Raw genomic sequence first — 19,197 nt, forward strand, 5'->3', positions numbered from 1 at the left:
AGTTTTATGTTTAGGTCAACTTTTTCTCTTAAACTATCAAAGCTATGGCTTTGAAACTTGCAACACTTGTTCACCATCATAAGCTGACCCTGTGCAGCAAGAAAAATAACTCCATCCTGCTTTTTGGCAATAATTATTGCCCCTTTTGGACTTAGAGAATCAATTTTCTTGGTTGAGTATTATGTTTAAGTCAGCTTTTCTCATAAACTATCCAACGTATTGCTTTAAAACTTGTAACAGTTTTTCACCATCATAAGCAGACGCTGTACATCAAGAAACATAACTCTGTCCTGCTTTTTGCAAGATTTATGGTCCCTTTTGGACTTAGAAAATATCAGATTTCTTGGTTAAGTTCTATGTTTAGGTCAGGGTTTTTTCCTAAACTATCAAAGATATTGCTTTGAAACTTGCAACTGTTGTTTACCATCATAAGCTGACCCTGTGCAGCAAGGAACATAACTCCATTCTGCTTTTTGCAAGAATTATGGCCCCTTTTGGACTTAGAAAATCTGATTTCTTGGTTAAGTTTTATGTTTAGGTCAGCTTTTCTCCTAAACTATCCAACGTATTGTTTTGAAACATGCAACACTTGTTCACCATGAATAGCTGACCCTTTATAGCAAGAAATATAACTCCATCCTGCTTTTTGCAAGATTTATGGCCCCTTTTGGACTTAGAAAATATCAGATTTCTTGGTTAAGTTTTATGTTTAGGTCAACTTTTTCTCTTAAACTATCAAAGCTATGGCTTTGAAACTTGCAACACTTGTTCACCATCATAAGCTGACCCTGTGCAGCAAGAAAAATAACTCCATCCTGCTTTTTTGCAATAATTATTGCCCCTTTTGGACTTAGAGAATCAGTTTTCTTGGTTGAGTATTATGTTTAAGTCAGCTTTTCTCATAAACTATCAAAGCTATTGCTTTAAAACTTGCAACAGTTTTTTACCATCATAAGCGGACGCTGTACATCAAGAAACAACTCTATCCTGCTTTTTGCAAGAATGATGGCCCTTTTTAGACTTAGAAAATCATGGGTAGGACAATATTTCTATTATACAAAAAAATCAGATGAGCATCAGCACCCACAGGGCAGTGCTCTTGTTTTTACTAAGTGTTACTGTTGTTACTGTTTGATTATTTTCAGATAAATGGTGTGGACCTAACTGATGCAAGACATGATCAGGCAGTCAGCTTGCTAACTGGTGTTGATCGTGAAATCAAACTTGTTGTTTACCGAGAGAAAATTGTTGACAAAGAGGAAGCAGCACGTGAACCTCCAAAGGGTGATAAAGTGGTTAATTTTTCACAACCAAGGATTATTTGGAATAAAACTGTAGCTACAACTATTCCAGCAGAAACAATTACATTTAGTCCAACAGCACCAGTTCATACAGATGAAATTACAGTGGATGTTTCACACCAAAATGAGAGTGCTTCACCACCCAGTGCATCACCTAAGACCCCCGAGTCTCCTCCACCACTTCCACTTGCCCCAGCCCCAGTTATAACGCCACAAGCACACGAGTTACCATCTCCCTATGCATCGGCTATCCCTTCATCCTACAACTATCCATCCCAGAGTTCTCCCCCTGCACAAACTATGAATCAAGTTGCGTCGCCATCACTGAGCCCTCGTACTTTATCGTCAGATTGGAATTCACCCCCAGCTGCAATTCAACCTCCGAAATTCCAATATCCAGGTTTTAATCGCCCTGGATCACGAACTTCTGGTTCGGAACGTAAAGACAGTGCAACAAAAAAGGATAGTTCTAATATGAATAATGTTTCGCCATTATCAAATAGCATACCTTACTCTGTTAATAGTGTAAATATAAACAATAATACATCTAGTGATAAAGAGACAGACTCTGGTCATCGGACAGTGACCTTGGAAAAACAAACTATTCAAATGACTAAACCTCCACCTCCAGTTGAACCAGTGGCCAATCATGTAGACTCTTATGTTGATAGTAAATATCCACTTGAAGACTGTGTTATAGTTAAAGCAGGCGGACCATTAGGTTTAAGTATTGTAGGTGGTAGTGATCATTCAAGTTCTCCATTTGGTGAAGATGAACCAGGAATCTTTGTTTCAAAGGTAGGAAACTTCCTTTGCTTACATTCACATTTGCCTCATCAATGCATGTACTCATTCTCTGTTCAAGCTGAAGATTTTTCTCACGAGTCAGGTGGATATTTTCATTACTACACCAAAATCCGTGAGTACTCTCAACACATTTGTTGATGTCAGCTTTCTTGCTTTGGTAAAAGCTATGCCTACTTTAAGATTGTTTAAATGAACATGGTTTTGCAGATAGATGACTAATGTAATGCATTCTATACAATATGTCTGGGAATGTCGGTATGAAATTAATCCTGACACCATTGCTCATCTTCAGTTACTGACAATAAGGCAACGAGTTTTCACCAACTTCGAAAATTTGATTCTGAAATTTTAAAGTAGTGAAGCTTTTGTAGACGCCTTACATCTGGGGGCATGTCTGTATCACTTAGTTTTGCATTGAAGCAGGTTTCTCTAAAACTACAGGGCTTTCATAGTTCCTGTGTGTCTCGGCATCCTAACATGACCTCCCAGGACAAGTCGCATAACTCCAGCTTTTATTTTGACAGTATTATGTCCCTTTTTATTCCCCTGAAACTGAAGTATTTTGGATAACCTGCTTTAGATGAGAGAGCAGCAGCTGCTAAAGTTGTCTGCTCTCTAACTTGAGCAGTTCTTACCCAGTGTTCACCAGACTTGGTCACAATGCTTATGGGCACAATATCTCAGCCTTGAATTACTAAAAATTGTGAAAATGGGCAGTGTCTGCTCTCAAATCCAGTGTTCACCTTTCTTGGTCACAGTGTTTATAGGCATACTGTTTTAGACAGATTGATAACCAGCTGGATATTCCCAGTCTCTGCGTTATGACCCATGAATTACTTAAAATTGCAAAAAGTGACAGTGTTCACTAAATGACTTCAGCAGTATTTATTGAGTCAAATTATTTATGGGCATATTATCTTGGCCAAGGTCGGTAACCAGGTGGATAGTCTTGTGGCTGTCGAGTTATGGTCCTTGAATAAGTGGAAATTGAGAAAAAATTTAAAAGTCAGAAGTAGTTTATTGTGATTGGCTTATATTATGACACTTTGCCTCTCTTGTATAGCGATTGAACTGTCCTTTTGACCTAGACTAGCTCCTAGACTATGATATATCTTTTTACATTTTTATGATTGAATGTAGTGAACTGAGCCAGTCTATATCCTATGTCCAATATCATACATGACAATTTTAACATCACTCCTCTGTAAAAATCTCTAAAATAGACTGGCTTTTGTCTATGTGAAATGGAATTAGACAAAAAAAAGGAAAAATGTAGAAATATATTTATTATCAGTCTAGTGGCTAGTCTACCTCTGTCCATTTGTCAATCCGTATGAGCCAGATTGTTAACAGCCCACATTAATGAAATTATTTAGTTCATACTCATACTCAACAATCCTTGTGGCAAGACCTACCAACTTACCTATAAATAGATGACCTTGACCCTCATATGACCTTCACCTTCAAATTTAAAACCTTAATATTTTTGGTGATACAGGCCACATAAATGACCCAATTTAGCTCATACTTATACACAAAAAAAACCTTGTGGCAAGACCTACAAACTGTCTGATATATAAATGACCTTTACCCTCATATGATCGTTAATAAACAACATTTTTGGTCCTACAGGCCACATAAATGACCCAATTTAGCTCATACTCACACTCAACAAATCTTGTGGCAAAACCTACAAACTGACTTATATACAGATGACTTTGACCTTCATACGATCTTCACCTTTAAACTTAAAACCTCAACAAAGAACATTTTTGGTCATACAACTGGGGCATGAGTTTGCATTTTGAAAACGCAGCTCCTTGTTTTTAAAGTTCTGCATGTGAGAAGGTTTCACTGAAACTAAAAGAGCAAAAGCTTTCAAACCCCACACAAAATCTTTGACATCATGAGTGGCAAGTAGAGTCTTTTTTAGCTCACCAGAGCACAAAGTGCTCAAGGTGAGCTATTGTGACCGGTCTTTGTCCGGCGTCCGTCAACGTGCGTCGTCCGTCAACATTTGCCTTGTGAACACTCTAGAGACCTCATTTTTGACCCAATCTTTATGGAACTTGGTCAGAATGTTTGTCTTGATGACCTCTAGGTCAAGTTCGAAACTGGGTCATGTGGGGTCAAAAACTAGGTCAGTAGGTCAAATCATAGGAAAAGCTTGTGAACACTAGAGACCACATTTTTGACCCAATCTTTATGAAACATGGTCAGAATGTTTGTCTTGATGATCTCTAGGTCAAGTTCGAAACTGGGTCATGTGGGGTCAAAAACTAGGTCAGTAGGTCAAATCATAGGAAAAGCTTGTGAACACTCTAGAGACCACAGTTCTGACCCAATCTTTATGAAACTTGGTCAGAATGTTTGTCTTGATGATCTCTAGGTCAAGTTTGAAACTGGGTCATGTGGAGTCATAAACTAGGTCACTAGGTCAGATCAAAGGAAAAGCTTGTGAACACTCTAGAGACCACATTTTTAACCCAATCTTTATGAAACTTGGTCAGAATGTTTGTCTTGATGATCTCTAGGTCAAGTTCGAAACTGGGTCATGTGGGGTCAAAAACTAGGTCAGTAGGTCAGATCAATGGAAAAGCTTGTGAACACTCCAGAGACCACATTTTTGACCTAATTCTTATGAAACTTGGTCAGAAGGTTTGTCTTGATGATCTCTAGGTCAAATTCGAAATAGGGTCATGTGGGGTCAAAAACTAGGTCAGTAGGTCAGATCAATGGAAAAGCATGTGAACACTCCAGAGACCACATTTTTGACCTAATCTTTATGAAACTTGGTCAGAATGTTTGTCGTGATGATCTCTAGGCAAGTTCGAAACTGGGTCATGTGGGGTCAAAAACTAGGTCAGTAGGTCAGATCAATGGAAAAGCTTGTGAACACTCTAGAGACCACATTTTTGACCCAATCTTTATGAAACATTGTCAGAATGTTTGTCTTGATGATCTCTAGGTCAAGTTTGAAAGTGGGTCATGTGGGGTCAAAAACTAGGTCACCTGGTCAAATCATAGGAAAAGCTTGTGAACAGTTTAGAGGCCACATTTATGACTCAGTCTTTATGAAACTGGGTGAGAATGTTTGTCTTCATCATTTCTAGGTCAAGTATGAATCTGGGTCATGTGGGGTCAAAAACTAGGTCACTAGGCAAAATCAAAGGAAATTCTTTTCAACACTCTAGAGACCACAATTTAAGTTTGAAACTCATGGGAATTAGTCAGAATGTTTGTTTTGATAATCTATAAGTCAAGTTCGAATCTGGGTCATATGGGGTCAAAAACTAGGTCACCGGTCAAATCAAGGAAAAGCTTGTGAACACTAGTGGCCAGAGTTGTAACCAAATCTTTACGAAATTTAGTCAGAATGTTTGTCTTGATGATCTTTAGGTCAAGTTCAACTCTTGGTCATGCGGGGTCATGAACTAGGTCATTAGGCCAGATCAACTCTGGTGAGCGTTGTATAGGGCCATCATGGCCCTCTTGTGTTTTTTTTTTGGTCAATGATTTTTTGGGAACAACTTTGAAACTTTAAAGGGAAAGGCAATGTTGTTTTCCTCAATCATTTAAAGAAGTGAAAGGATTTTCAAGATCAACTTGAAAATGAGTAAGTTATGAGCCATTTAAATATTTGACCAAAATGGTGGCCATTTTGTTTCAATGGCAACAAAAAACAAAATTGCGGATTTCTAGACACATATTTGAATTGTATTTACTTATTTCTGTAAAATAATTTCTCTATTTTATTTCCAGCTATAATGAAAGAAATTACTATGTTGTACATCTTACACTCAAGAGACATAAAATTAATCTATTTAAAAGGTTATTTGCCAAATAAAGAATTCAGCAGTGTGTAAATGAAGGGACGTATTATGTTATACTCCTTGTGGCCATCTGTCCGTCCATCTGTCTGTCTGTTAGCAATTTCGTGTCCGCTCTGTAACTCTTGATCCCCTTGAATGATTTCAAAGAAACTTGAAACAAATGTTCACATCAGGACGACATGCAGAGCGCATGTTCTGGATGGCTCGTTTCAAGGTCAAGGTCACACTAGGGGTCAAAGGTCATATGAGTGTGTTTCGTGTCCGCTCTGTAACTCTCGAACTGCTTGAAGGATTTCAAAGAAACTTGTCACAAATGTTTACCACATTGAGACAATGTGCAGAGTGTATGTTCCGGATGGCTAGCTACAAGGTCAGGGTCACACTTAGGGGACAAAGGTCATACCTTTGGGCGTATATTGCTCCACATTGCGGTGCTCTTGTCTCCCTTTATTATACAAAATAAGGATTGTCCGGAGCATTACTTGAAAAGTATTAATGGCATTTCATTGAAACTTCACAAAATGATAGAGGCCATTGACTGGAAGTGCAGTGTCAAAGAACCATAACTTTACCTTACCTACTTTTTGAATTATCTCCCTTTATTATGCCCATCTTCGAAGAAGGAGGGGTATATTGTTCTGCAGATGTCGGTATGTTGGTCGGTCGGTATGTAGACCAATCCGTTTCCAGATGATAACTAAAGAACACTTAAGCCTAGGATCATAAAAATTGACAGGAAGGTTGGTCATGACCAGCAGATGACCCCTATTGATTTTGAGATCAATAGGTCAAAGGTCAAGGTCACTGTGACACGGAACAGTTGAACGGTTTCCAGATGATAACTCAAGAATGCTTTAGCCTAGGATCATGAAAGTTGACAGGGAGATTGGTCGTGTCCAGCAGATGACCCCTATTGATTTTAAGGTCAATAGGTCAGAGATCAAGGTCACAGTGATCCTGAACAGTTAAACAGTTTCTGAATGATAACTCAAGAACGCTTGGGCCTAGGATCATTAAAATTAATGGGGAGGTTGATCATGACCAGCAGATGACCCCTATTGATTTTGAGGTCAGAAGGTCAAGGTCACAGTGACCCAGATTAGTTATATGGTTTCGGACGATAACTTGAGAATGCTTGGGCCTAGGATAACGAAACTTGAATGGAAGGTTGATCGTGTTCAGCAGATGACCCCAATTGATGTTGAGGTCAGTAGGTCTAAGGTCAAGGTCACAGTGACCCAGAACAGTTAAACGGTTTCTGGATGATTACTCAAGAACGCTTGGGCCTAGGATCATGAAACTTAATAGGGAGGTTGATAAAGACCAGCAGATGACCTCTATTATATTAAGGTCAATAGGTCAAAGGTCAAGGTCACATTTACCCAGAACAGTAGAACTTTTGTATACAATGACCAAATAATTTCTGTTCCCTGTAATTGCAATTACTGAATGCATCAAGGGGGGGCATTTCATGTTCTACGAGCTCTTGTTCAATTTTCTTCATTATATTATCTCCATTTTTAGCTCGACTATTCAAGGAAATAGCTATTGGACTCACCCATGCATCGGCGTCGGCATCCCAATTTGGTTAAGGTTTTGTATGTAAGCTGGTATCTCAGTAACCACTTGTGTGAATGGATTGAAACTTCATACACTTATTCACTGTGATAAACTGACCTACATTGCACAGGTTCCATAACTCTATTTTGCTTTTTTACAAAATTATGCCACTTTTTCGACTTAGAAATTCTTGGTTAAGGTTTTGTATGTAAGCTGGTATCTTAGTAACCACTTGTGGGAAAGGATTGAAACTTCACACACTTATTCACTGTGATAAACTGACCTACGTTGCACAGGTTCCATAACTCTATTTTGCTTTCTTACAAAATTATACCCGTTTTTCGACTTAGAAATTCTTGGTTAAGGTTTTGTATGTAAGCTGGTATCTCGGTAACCACTTATGGGAATGGATTGAATCTTCACACACTTATTCACTGTGATAAACTGACCTACATTGCACAGGTTCCATAACTCTGTTTTTTGCTTTTTTACAAAATTATGCCCCTTTTTCGACTTAAAAATTCTTGGTTAAGGTTTTGTATGTAAGCTGGTATCTCAGTACCCACTTATGGGAATGGATTGAAACTTCACACACTTGTTCACTGTCATAATCTGACATGCACTGTGTAGGTCCCATAACTCTACTTTGCTTTTTTTTAAATTATGCCCCTTTTTTCGACTTAGCAGTTTTTGTTTAAGTTTTTGTATATAAGCTTGTATTTCAGTATCCACTTATGGGAAAGGATTGAAACTTCACGCACTTGTTCACTTTATAAGCTGATGAGCACTGTGAAGGTTCCATAACCCTTTTTTCCATTTTTACAAAATTATGCCCCTTTTTCGACTTTTGTATTCATTCAATTGACAAGGCTGTTGAATAGTCGAGCGTTGCTGTCCTCCGACAGCTCTTGTTTGTTTGTTTCTAATACGTTATTCCCCATATTGGGACAAGCACATGCATCGGGGAGCATCATTCAGTTTTACCAATTACTTATTTGTTTGGTTTTTAGGTTGTTTATTTGTTAACCTTCAAAATGCTTTAAATTGAAATAAAAATAAAATTGTAGAAATGTCTACTGTAGGTAAGGAGGAGGCCTGCTCCTGTGTTCACAAAACATTTTTCGGTCTCAGCTGAGGTTGAGTTTGAAATTTTATTATCAATTTTACTAAAACTTCAAGGTTAAATTCCGAAATTGAGACTGACCATCAGTACTGAATAGCCATTTGTACAGTTATTATCTTAAAATTTAGTTTTAACATGCTATTTAGATATACTGTAAAATCATTTAATTTCGTGGACATGAAATTTCGTTGTTTTGGTCAAAACGGCAATTTCGTTGGGATATGAATGCGTGGATTTCAACTTTGAACATAAAATGAATGGGAATTTTACTTGTTCATTGGGATTAAATTTTGTGGATTGACACAACCACGAAATCCACAAAAATTAGTCCCCCACAAATATTAATGATTTCACAGTAAATGACAAATGAAGTTTCATTATCAAACTTAGCTGAGACTGAAAATGTTTTGTGAAGACGTGTTCAGGTGTTATTGTTTAGTGAAAATCATGATTTGGTCAATGGAAAGACAAAGAATGTTATTTGTTTTTGTGAATGCAACACTGGGCTGGACTTTCAGTGAGATATTAAATCTGATATAATAGACGATAGTACATGCAAGTTTAGTCTGATGTTGTTACTTGCAGCATTTTATGAGTCCCTTTACCCACAACTGTTATTTGGGTAGAGTAATATGCAGAATTTGGCTAGATTTTGTTGCTTGTAGGATTAAGTCAGTTAGTCTTACATGCAGGAATGAGTCATATGGTGTTTAGGGGTTAGTCTGATAGTAGATGCAGAATTTAGTCAGATGTTGTTGCATACATGACTAAATTTTCTTTATAGATTGTACCTGATGGGGCAGCATCAAGAACCAACCTACATATAGGTGATAGAATCCTCGAAGTGAATGGTAAAGATATGAAGAATGCGACACATCAGGAAGCTGTCATGGCTCTTATAGCTCCAACGTATGAAATAAGGGTCAAAGTTCGACATGACCCACCACCTAAAGGCCTACAGGTATGATTTTTATCAACATTTCTTTAAACAGTTAATCATCATTCTGTTGTCATATTCCCAGATACAAAATATATAGACTGAGGATATATTGGAGTCTTGCATGTCCATTGGTTGGCTTGTCTAAGTCCAAGTTTAAGGTCATACTAGGAGGTCACTGGTTGGTCAGCTTAAATTTATGTCTGCTCCATATCTTCTAATTTTTGTAAAACTAGCATCAGGTATCCACCTCATCAAGATGATGCGAGTGCACAATCCAGGTCTTTGGGTCCAAGGTCAGGGTTACACTTGGAGGTAAAAAGGTCAGTTATCAGAACTATACGAACCACTTGATAGTTCTGCATCAAACTTGGTCTGTAGCATCATTGAAGGTCCTCTAAAGATATTCAAATGGGGACTAGAAACTAAAAATAAAATACATTTAAAGGACTTCTTCTCATGAACCACTAGATAGAGCATCATCAAACTTGGTCTGTAGCATGATTATATGGTAAGGTCCTTCACAAATTTCTTTTTAAATGAGGGTACTTGGTCTCTTTTAGGGGCAGCAGTAGCTAAAAAAGATTTTGAAGAATAACTCCTTCTTACAAACTTTTTTTTTAATGTCATCAAACTTTGTACTGTTGTTGTAAGGTCCTCTTCCAAATGATTAAAAATGGGGGTATGGGAGGGGAGGGGAGGTGGGGTGCTTGGCCCTTTAATACACATTCACTAAACAAAGTTGCTACCATGTCATACATGTATGCAAGGTCATACAGTCATGGTCAGGTGAGCAACACTGTTGTTCTTTTATGTAAGATAATTATGGTACATGTAAAACAGGGTGTAGAATCTGTACCTTATTGTATTCCTTTGTTAATCAGTCTGTCACTCAGTACCTCTCTCAGTTACAAATGATGCATTTTGCTATTAAATTGAAAGTACAAGCGATTTTGCATAAAAGCTTTGGTGGATACAAAGCAAGGCAGTAAAAATATTGGTAATGTTTTTTTTTGTCCCTTCATCCATCTATTTTTCTGTCCATCCTTCAGTCAAACAAGATAGATGCAGTGTTAACTTAAAAGTTCAAACTGTTTCCATGATTATGGATTATTGGTTATTTAGAGAATATGTAGATCCTTCAGTTAGGTTTAAATATAAAAAATGTGGTTCCTATGGCATCACATATGACTAATAATGTCCCTTGTGGTAGGGGACTTTGCTTGGAAAGTCTTGTTTCTGATGCATGTTGCCACATATTAAACAATGAGTCACTAGAAATGTTTTATTAATCAAGATGCTGCAGGTATTATATTCTAGAAATGATTTGTTCAGTATGAAGACGTTATTTTGCTAAATTGTAACAGGAGCTGACAGTGGTGAAGAGACCAGGTGAGAAATTAGGAATGTCCATCAAGGGAGGAGTGAAAAATTTCCCTGGTGACGAAAGCAATGATGAAGGAATATTTATATCCAGGGTATATGACCATTTTTTTCATACATAAATGTTTGAGGTAATCGAATTGCTGTAACCTGTTCAGAGTAAGTGTTACTTAACTATTTTTATGGTCCCAATATCCTCTTTGGTAGAGACATACAGTAATTGCAGCATCGGTCCATTTGTTTATCCAGACCTTCTGCTTAATCTGTAACTTTCACATATTGTAGATCTGCACTGATGTGTGAAATTTTCTTCATTGGTTGGAGACCTTTTGCAAACAGTTTAAATGAAATTAAACAAAGCATTTTGAATTAGTTCACAAAAATGTTCATTGAGTAACCTTCTTAGACTAACAAGGGTGTTCAGATTATTAATATTTTTTATTAGCTCACCTGTCACAAAGTGACAAGGTGAGCTTTTGTGATCGCGCAGTGTCCGTCGTCCGTCGTCCGTCCGTGCGTGCGTGCGTCCGTAAACTTTTGCTTGTGACCTCTCTAGAGGTCACATTTTTCGTGGGATCTTTATGAAAGTTGGTCAGAATGTTCATCTTGATGATATCTAAGTCAAGTTCGAAACTGGGTCATGTGCCATCAAAAACTAGGTCAGTAGGTCTAAAAATAGAAAAACCTTGTGACCTCTCTAGAGGCCATAATTTTCAATGGATCTTCATGAAAATTGGTCAGAATGTTCACCTTGATGATATCTAGGTCAAGTTCGAAACTGGGTCACGTGCTTTCAAAAACTAGGTCAGTAGGTCTAAAAATAGAAAAACCTTGTGACCTCTCTAGAGGCCATATATTTCACAAGATAATCATGACAGTTGGTCAGAACGTTCTCCTTGATGATATCTAGGTCAGATTCGAAACTGGGTCACGTGCCATTAAAAACTAGGTCAGTAGGTCAAATAATAGAAAAACCTTGTGACCTCTCTAAAGGCCATATTTTTCATGGGATCTGTATGAAAGTTGGTCAGAACGTTCTCCTTGATGATATCTAGGTCAAGTTTGAAACTGGGTCACGTGCCATTAAAAACTAGGTCAGTAGGTCAAATAATAGAAAAACCTTGTGACCTCTCTAAAGGCCATATTTTTATGGGATCTGTATGAAAGATGGTCTGAATGTTCATCTTGATGATATCTAGGTCAAGTTCGAAACTGGGTCACGTGCGGTCAAAAACTAGGTCAGTAGGTCTAAAAATAGAAAAACCTTGTGACCTTTCTTGAGGCCATATATTTCACAAGATCTTCATGAAAATTGGTCAGAACGTTCACCTTGATGATATCTAGGTCAAGTTCGAAACTGGGTCATGTGCCATCAAAAACTAGGTCAATAGGTCAAATAAAAGAAAAACCTTGTGACCTCTCTTAAGGCCAAATTTTTCATGGGATCTGTATGAATGTTGGTCTGAATGTTCATCTTGATGATATCTAGGTCAAGTTCGAAACTTGGTCAACTGCGGTCAAAAACTAGGTCAGTAGGTCTAAAAATAGAAAAACCTTGTGACCTCTCTAGAGGCCATATATTTCATGAAATCTTCATGAAAATTGGTCAGAATGTTCACCTTGATGATATCTAGGTCAAGTTCGAAAGTGGGTCACATGCCATCAAAAAGTAGGTCAGTAGGTCAAATAATAGAAAAACCTTGTGACCTCTCTAGAGGCCATATTTTCCATGGGATCTGTATGAAAGTTGGTCTGAATGTTCATCTTGATGACATCTAGGTCAAGTTTGAAAGTGGGTCACGTGCCATCAAAAACTAGGTCAGTAGGTCAAATGATAGAAAAACCTTGTGACCTCTCTAAAGGCCATATTTTTCAACGGATCTTCATGAAAGTTGGTCTGAATGTTCATCTTGATGATATCTAGGCCAAGTTCGAAACAGGGTCATGTGCGTTCAAAAACTAGGTCAGTAGGTCTAAAAATAGAAAAACCTTGTGACCTCTCTAGAGGCCATACTTGTGAATAGATCTACATAAAAATTGGTCGGAATGTTCATCTTGATGATATCTAGGTCAAGTTCGAAAGTGGGTCACGTGCCATCAAGAAGTAGGTCAGTAGGTCAAATAATGAAAAAAGTTGTGACCTCTCTAGAGGCCATTTTTTTCATGGGATCTGTATGAAAGTTGGTCTGAATGTTTATCTTGATGATATCTAGGTCAAGTTCGAAACTGGGTCAACTGTGATCAAAAACTAGGTCAGTAGGTCTTGAAATAGAAAAACCTTGTGACCTCTCTAGAGGCCATACCCTTGAATGGATCTTCATGAAAATTGGTCAGAATGTTCACCTTGATGATATCTAGGTCAAGTTCAAAACTGGGTCACATGAGCTCAAAAACTAGGTCACTATGTCAAATAATAGAAAAAACGACGTCATACTCAAAACTGGATCATGTGGGAAGAGGTGAGCAATTCAGGACCATCATGGTCCTCTTGTTTATTTAAGAATGGATGCTGGGGAAGTGGAATTTGTGGCCAGTTTTAAAAAAAAAAAAAAAAAAAAAAAAAAATATATATATATATATATATATATGTATATGGTTTACATTACCTCTAATTATGTCTCCCATCACACAGTGGTGTGGAAGACATATTGATTTACTCCTGTCTGTGTGTCTGTCTGTCTGTCACAAAGCTTGTCCGCACACTAAGTCGAAGATTTCTCATCCGATCTTCACATATGTTTGCCAATAAGTCCTCGGGCCAAGTTCGATAACAAGCCAAATCGGCCCAGGCACTTCAGAATTATGGCCCTTGAATTACCAAAAAACGCTCAGGTCTTTGACACTTTAATCACCCCAAAAGGACACCTATACTACTAATCATTAGTAGTATAGGGGTCCTTATTGGCCCCACTTTTCTGCGCTCTAAGTCCAATCTTCACCAAACTTTAGCAAACTGTGTTTGACCATAAGTCCTCGGCCAAGTTTGATATCTAGCAAAATCGGCCTAGGCACTTCAGAATTATGGCCCTTGAATTACCGAAAATCAGCCTTTTAACTTTTGTCCGCAATCTAAGTCGAAGATTTCTCATCCGATCTTCACCAAACTTGAACAAAATGTTTTTGATCATAACTCCTCGGCCAAGTTCATTAACTAGCCAAATCGCCCGAGGTACTTCAGAATTATGGCCCTTGAATTACTCTTCAAAGGTATATTTGTAGTGAGTAAACAGTATATAAAGACTGACGTACTATTTAGATGATTAGGCAGTTGTGGGAGACATGCGCTTTTCTCAAAAGCAGCTCTAGTTTTGTACTTGTTTACCTTGCCTACTTTGTTTACATTACCTCTAGTTTTTTACTTGTTTACCTTGCCTACTTTGTTTACATTACCTCTAGTTTTATACTTGTTTACCTTGCCTACTTTGTTTACATTACCTCTAGTTTTATACTTGTTTACCTTGCCTACTTTGTTTACATTACCTCTAGTTTTGTACTTGTTTACCTTGCCTACATTATTATCATTGCCTCATATTTTATACCTCAACTTGATTCATTATGTAGATCACAGATGATGGGGCTGTGTCGAGAGATGACAGACTTAAAGTAGGTCAGCGAATACTTGAAGTAAATGGGCAGAGTCTTCTGGGTTCCACTCATCAGGAGGCTGTGCGAGCGCTGCGCAGTGTTGGAGACCGCCTAGTTATTATGATCTGTGATGGTTTTGATCCGGCTTCACTGGATGAACCATCACCAGATACACCAAGCTCGCCGCTCGGATACATCCCACAGATGAGAAAAGATTCGGCAACCAACATTGACAGGGAAGATGCTGAACATCTCCTTCTTAAGAAGGTAAGTAGTTTCACCTTACTTCCTTCCACTTGTTATTAGCTCATCTGATTTTTTGAAAAAAAATGAGTTATTGTCATCACTTGACGGTTGTCGGCGTTGCCTGGTTAAGTTTTATGTTTAGGTCAGCTTTTCTCCTAAACTATCAAAGCTATTGCTTTGAAACTTGGAATACTTGTTCACCATCATAAGCTGACCCTGTATAACAAGAAACATAACTCCATCTTGCTTTTTGCAATATTTATGGCCCCTTTTGTACTTAGAAAATATCAGATTTCTTGGTTAAGTTTTATGTTTAGGTCAACTTTTCTCCTAAACTATCAAAGCTATTGCTTTGAAACTTGGAATACTTGTTCACCATCATAAGCACCCTGTACATCAAAAAAACATAACTCCATCTTGCTTTTGCAAGAATTATTGCCCCTTTTGGACTTAGAAAATCATTTTTTCTTGGTTAAGTTTTATGTTTAGGTCAGCTTTATCCTAAACTATAAAAGCTATTGCTTTAAAACTTGCAACACTTGTTCACCATCATAGGCTGACCCTGTACAGCAAGAAACATAACTCCATCCTGCTTTTGCAAGATTTATGGCCCTTTGGACTTAGAAATATCAGATTTCTTGTTAAGTTTTATGTTTAGGTAAGCTTTTTCTCTTAAACTATCAAAGCTATTGCTTTGAAACTTGCAACACTTGTTCACCATCATAAGCTGACCCTGTACAGCAAGCAACATAACTCCATCCTGCTTTTTGCAATAATTATTGCCCCTTTTGGACTTAGAAAAATCATTTTCTTGGTTGAATATTATGTTTAAGTCAACTTTTCTCATAAACTATCAAAGCTATTGCTTTAAAACTTGCAACAGTTTTTCACCATCATAAGTGGACACTGTACATCAAGAAACATAACTCTATCCTGCTTTTTGCAAGAATGATGGCCCTTTTTAGACTTAGAAAATCATGGGTAGGACAATATTTCTATTATACAAAAAAAATCAGATGAGCGTCAGCACCCGCAAGGCGGTGCTCTTGTTATAAAGTTTAGAATAATGAAATTTTAAACACATTTCTTTCAATAGCCTTTTCTAACAAACTGTATTCATTAACTGTATAATAAAAGCAGTTAGTGCTGTACAATGGATTTTTGTCAGTATAAGTCATTATCATAACACAATAAATTTAAGTTTTATTAATCAGGTTCGAAAAAACTGATAAGATTGGCGAATATATATTGGTTGATCAGGTTGGCGTGCTGGTGGTATCAGCTTTCGGTTTTTGCTGAATAACTTGGAGTTTAGGAGTGATCGATTGCAGCTTGTATCGAAACAAAACTTTAGATTGCATAGATCATTAGGATCAAGATCAAGGTCACTGTTTTTAAAAATAAAAGAAAAACGTTTTCCACTCATTATCTTGTTTTCATTGATATAATGAAATTAAACTCGGCTCATATAAAACCAAGTTTTGGATTGTGTATAGGGTCACTAGGATCAATTTCAAGGTTAGCTTAATTCATCTGCATACTTAGAAAATTCCACTATGGCACAGTGGCCTGGAGAGAAAATTCCACTATGGCACAGTGGCCTGGAGCATTGACATATTGTACATTTTGTCTTGTTGAACAAATGGGTAGTTGCAGTTCAAATTCCAGTCATTCAGTTAGTACTGACTTTCTGTCATCAAACTTTGTGTATAGCAAGCTTATATAAAGACTACCTTTGGATTGTCTTTGGGGTCAGTGTTAGAAAAATGATTTCTCCTAAATGTTTTTAGTTTGGGTAAACATATTGTCAGCACACTTTTATCAAAGACAAAGGTCAGGAATGTAATTCACTTGAATCAAGGTCAAGGTCACTATTACGAAAATAGAAAAGTGGTTGCTGCTCAATAGCTTCAGTAAGGAATGAGATAACTTATTGAATTTAATCTGCGTACTTGGAGATTTCCACTCGGGCAAAGTAGGCAAAAGTGTTGGTCTTTACTGCCTTTTGTTATGTTGAATAGATTGTTGTGGTTCAGATCCTGGTCTGAGCCTTTCTTCTTTTTTTTGTTTTCCCCGTCTTTTTTTAACTATAGCAAGAGTCACTTAGGTGCCGCATGGTCAGGGTCAAGCTCAGCGTTACTGAAAATAGAAAAACTGTTTCCACTTAGTAACTTGAGGTATAAGTAACCAGTTACAATGAAATTTTGTTTATCACATGTTTGACTCCATGGGAGTGGAATAAAGCCATTACATAAATTTGATAGTACACTAGTGTAATAAAGCTTTGATGTTGAAGTCATTTTAAGTATTGGAGACATTGTTCATATTGACTTGGTTTATAATAGGTAAAGAAAGACGAAATTTGATGTTTCAGCAGGAAAAGCTTAAATGACATTGAGATAAAAAGAAGATTACATTTGTGTCTTTCCACTTTGAATTATTAAACTTGTTGAATAAAATTGATAAAATGCTCGGCAGAGGACAGTCATGTTATATCCTCTATGTGTAGGCAGCTTATATGAAGTCAAAGTTTGTGCACTAGGAACAAGGTCACCATTGTTAAAAATAGAAAACACAGTTAATAACTAACAACTTGAGTCAGGAATGATGAATGGCAGTGAAACATCTATATTTGTTGTATCTGTAGATAAAATGCAGTTAGATAGGTATAATAGAAATATCCTTTTTTTTAGCTCACCTGAGCACAAAGTGAGCTATTGTGATCTCGCTGTGTTTGTCGTCTGTTGTGCATCCATTTGTCAAGTTCATCCATCTGTCTTCAACAATAGTGTTTAAACGACATCTCCTCCAAAACCACTGAATGGATTTTGATGAAACTTGGCATGGATGTTCCTTGGATGGTCCTCTACTTGTTTAAATGGTTCCGCTTTGTTGCACATAGGGCCGCTAGAGCTAAAAAAAAATAAAATCTTCAGATGATTTTTTTCCTAACCTGCTGGTCCAATTTTGAAATAATTTCACACAAATGGTCCTTATGCCACTCTGTACCAAGAGTGTTCAGATTATACTGATTCATCAAAAGACATAGCCGCCAGGGGGCATGGTAATTTTTCCCTATATGTATATAGTGGAAATTTAAAAAATCTCCTTTTGTGAAACTGCTGGCCCAATTTTAAAATAACTTTACACAAATGGTCCTTGTGTGACCCTCTACCAAGATTATTCAAATTATTATGATTCATCGAAAAACATGGCCACCAGAGGGCGTGGTCACTTTTCCCAAAATGTATATAGTGGAAAATTTAAAAATCTTCTTGTGTGAAACTGCTGGCCCGATTTTAAAATAATTTTATACAAATGGTCCTTGTGTGTCCCTGTACCAAGATTGTTCAAATTATTCCGATTCGTCAAAAAACATGGCTGCCAGTGGGCGTGGTCGCTTTCCCCTATATGTATATAGAAGAAACTTAGAAAATCTTCTTGTATTAAACTTTTAGACCAATTTTGAAATAATTTCACACAAATTGTTCTTGTGTGACCTTCTACAAATACTGTTCAAATTTTTCTGATTCGTCAAAAACACGGCCGCCAGAGGGCGTGGTCACTTTTCATCAACAATTTCTTAAAACAACATCTCATCCAAAACCACTGAATAGATTTTGATGAAACTTTACACAAATGATCTCTGAGTAGCCCTCTTTCAAAGGTGTTCAAATGGTTCTGGTTCATTGAACATATGGGTCTTTTTGGTTAAAAATAGGTTTTCAGCTATTGGACTTTAAAAATCTTTCTCTCTAGAGCTTTGATATTTGCCATGTGATATAAGGGTTTGACTCTCTACCATAAATGTCCAAACTATTGCCCTAAGATAAAAAATGGCCATGCCCCTGTGTGTGATGTGTACTTGCTATAGGCTTATATATAAGAAACGTTGAAAATCTTCTTCTCAGAATCAATAATAGCTAGAACCTTGATATTTTGGCATGTGATATCAGAGTTGTACTGTCTACCATAATTGTTCAGATTATTGCACTAGGTTCAAAAATGTGTGTGACATGTATATGATATAGGCTAACATAGAAGAAACCTAACTCCGTACTTGTACCATTACGTTATACAAACACACTTGAAGCCTTGTACACAGGTGAGCACTTTAGGGTCAGTGACCCTCTTGTTTAAATGGAACATTATGGTGTGATGCAAAGTTTGAAAACCTGGTTTTTGTTGATTTGAATAGAAGAAAATTCTTTGAATCAGAATTTTCACTGAATGCATACAATTTTATTAGAAAATAATAATTGATATGTTCACTGCATTTTTAGCTCATCTGAGCATGAAGTGCTCATCTTCAACTATTGTACTCACGCTGTTTCCGTTGTCCGTCATTGCATGCTAGCGTGCGTGCGTTTGTCCAGCCTCAAGAATTTTCTTTAAACAATATATCCTCCAAAACCACTGAAT

The 19,197-nt window shown here is 37.2% G+C and overlaps 1 protein-coding gene across 13 annotated transcripts in view; it reads left to right on the plus strand.

The window, feature by feature from the left end:
• The window catches only part of LOC123541365 (protein scribble homolog), a 220,905-nt gene that overhangs the window by 129,156 nt on the left and 72,552 nt on the right, over positions 1–19,197 (plus strand). For all 13 annotated transcript variants that reach the window (XM_053526353.1, XM_053526352.1, XM_053526362.1 and 10 more), the window contains 4 exons: positions 1,146–2,099; positions 9,409–9,585; positions 10,929–11,039; positions 14,506–14,796. In XM_053526353.1, the coding sequence (XP_053382328.1) occupies positions 1,146–2,099; positions 9,409–9,585; positions 10,929–11,039; positions 14,506–14,796 (1,533 nt within the window). The remainder of the gene's footprint in view (positions 1–1,145; positions 2,100–9,408; positions 9,586–10,928; positions 11,040–14,505; positions 14,797–19,197) is intronic.

This window comes from Mercenaria mercenaria, chromosome 16 (genome assembly GCF_021730395.1).
Source record: "Mercenaria mercenaria strain notata chromosome 16, MADL_Memer_1, whole genome shotgun sequence".
Lineage (NCBI taxonomy): Eukaryota > Metazoa > Mollusca > Bivalvia > Venerida > Veneridae > Mercenaria > Mercenaria mercenaria.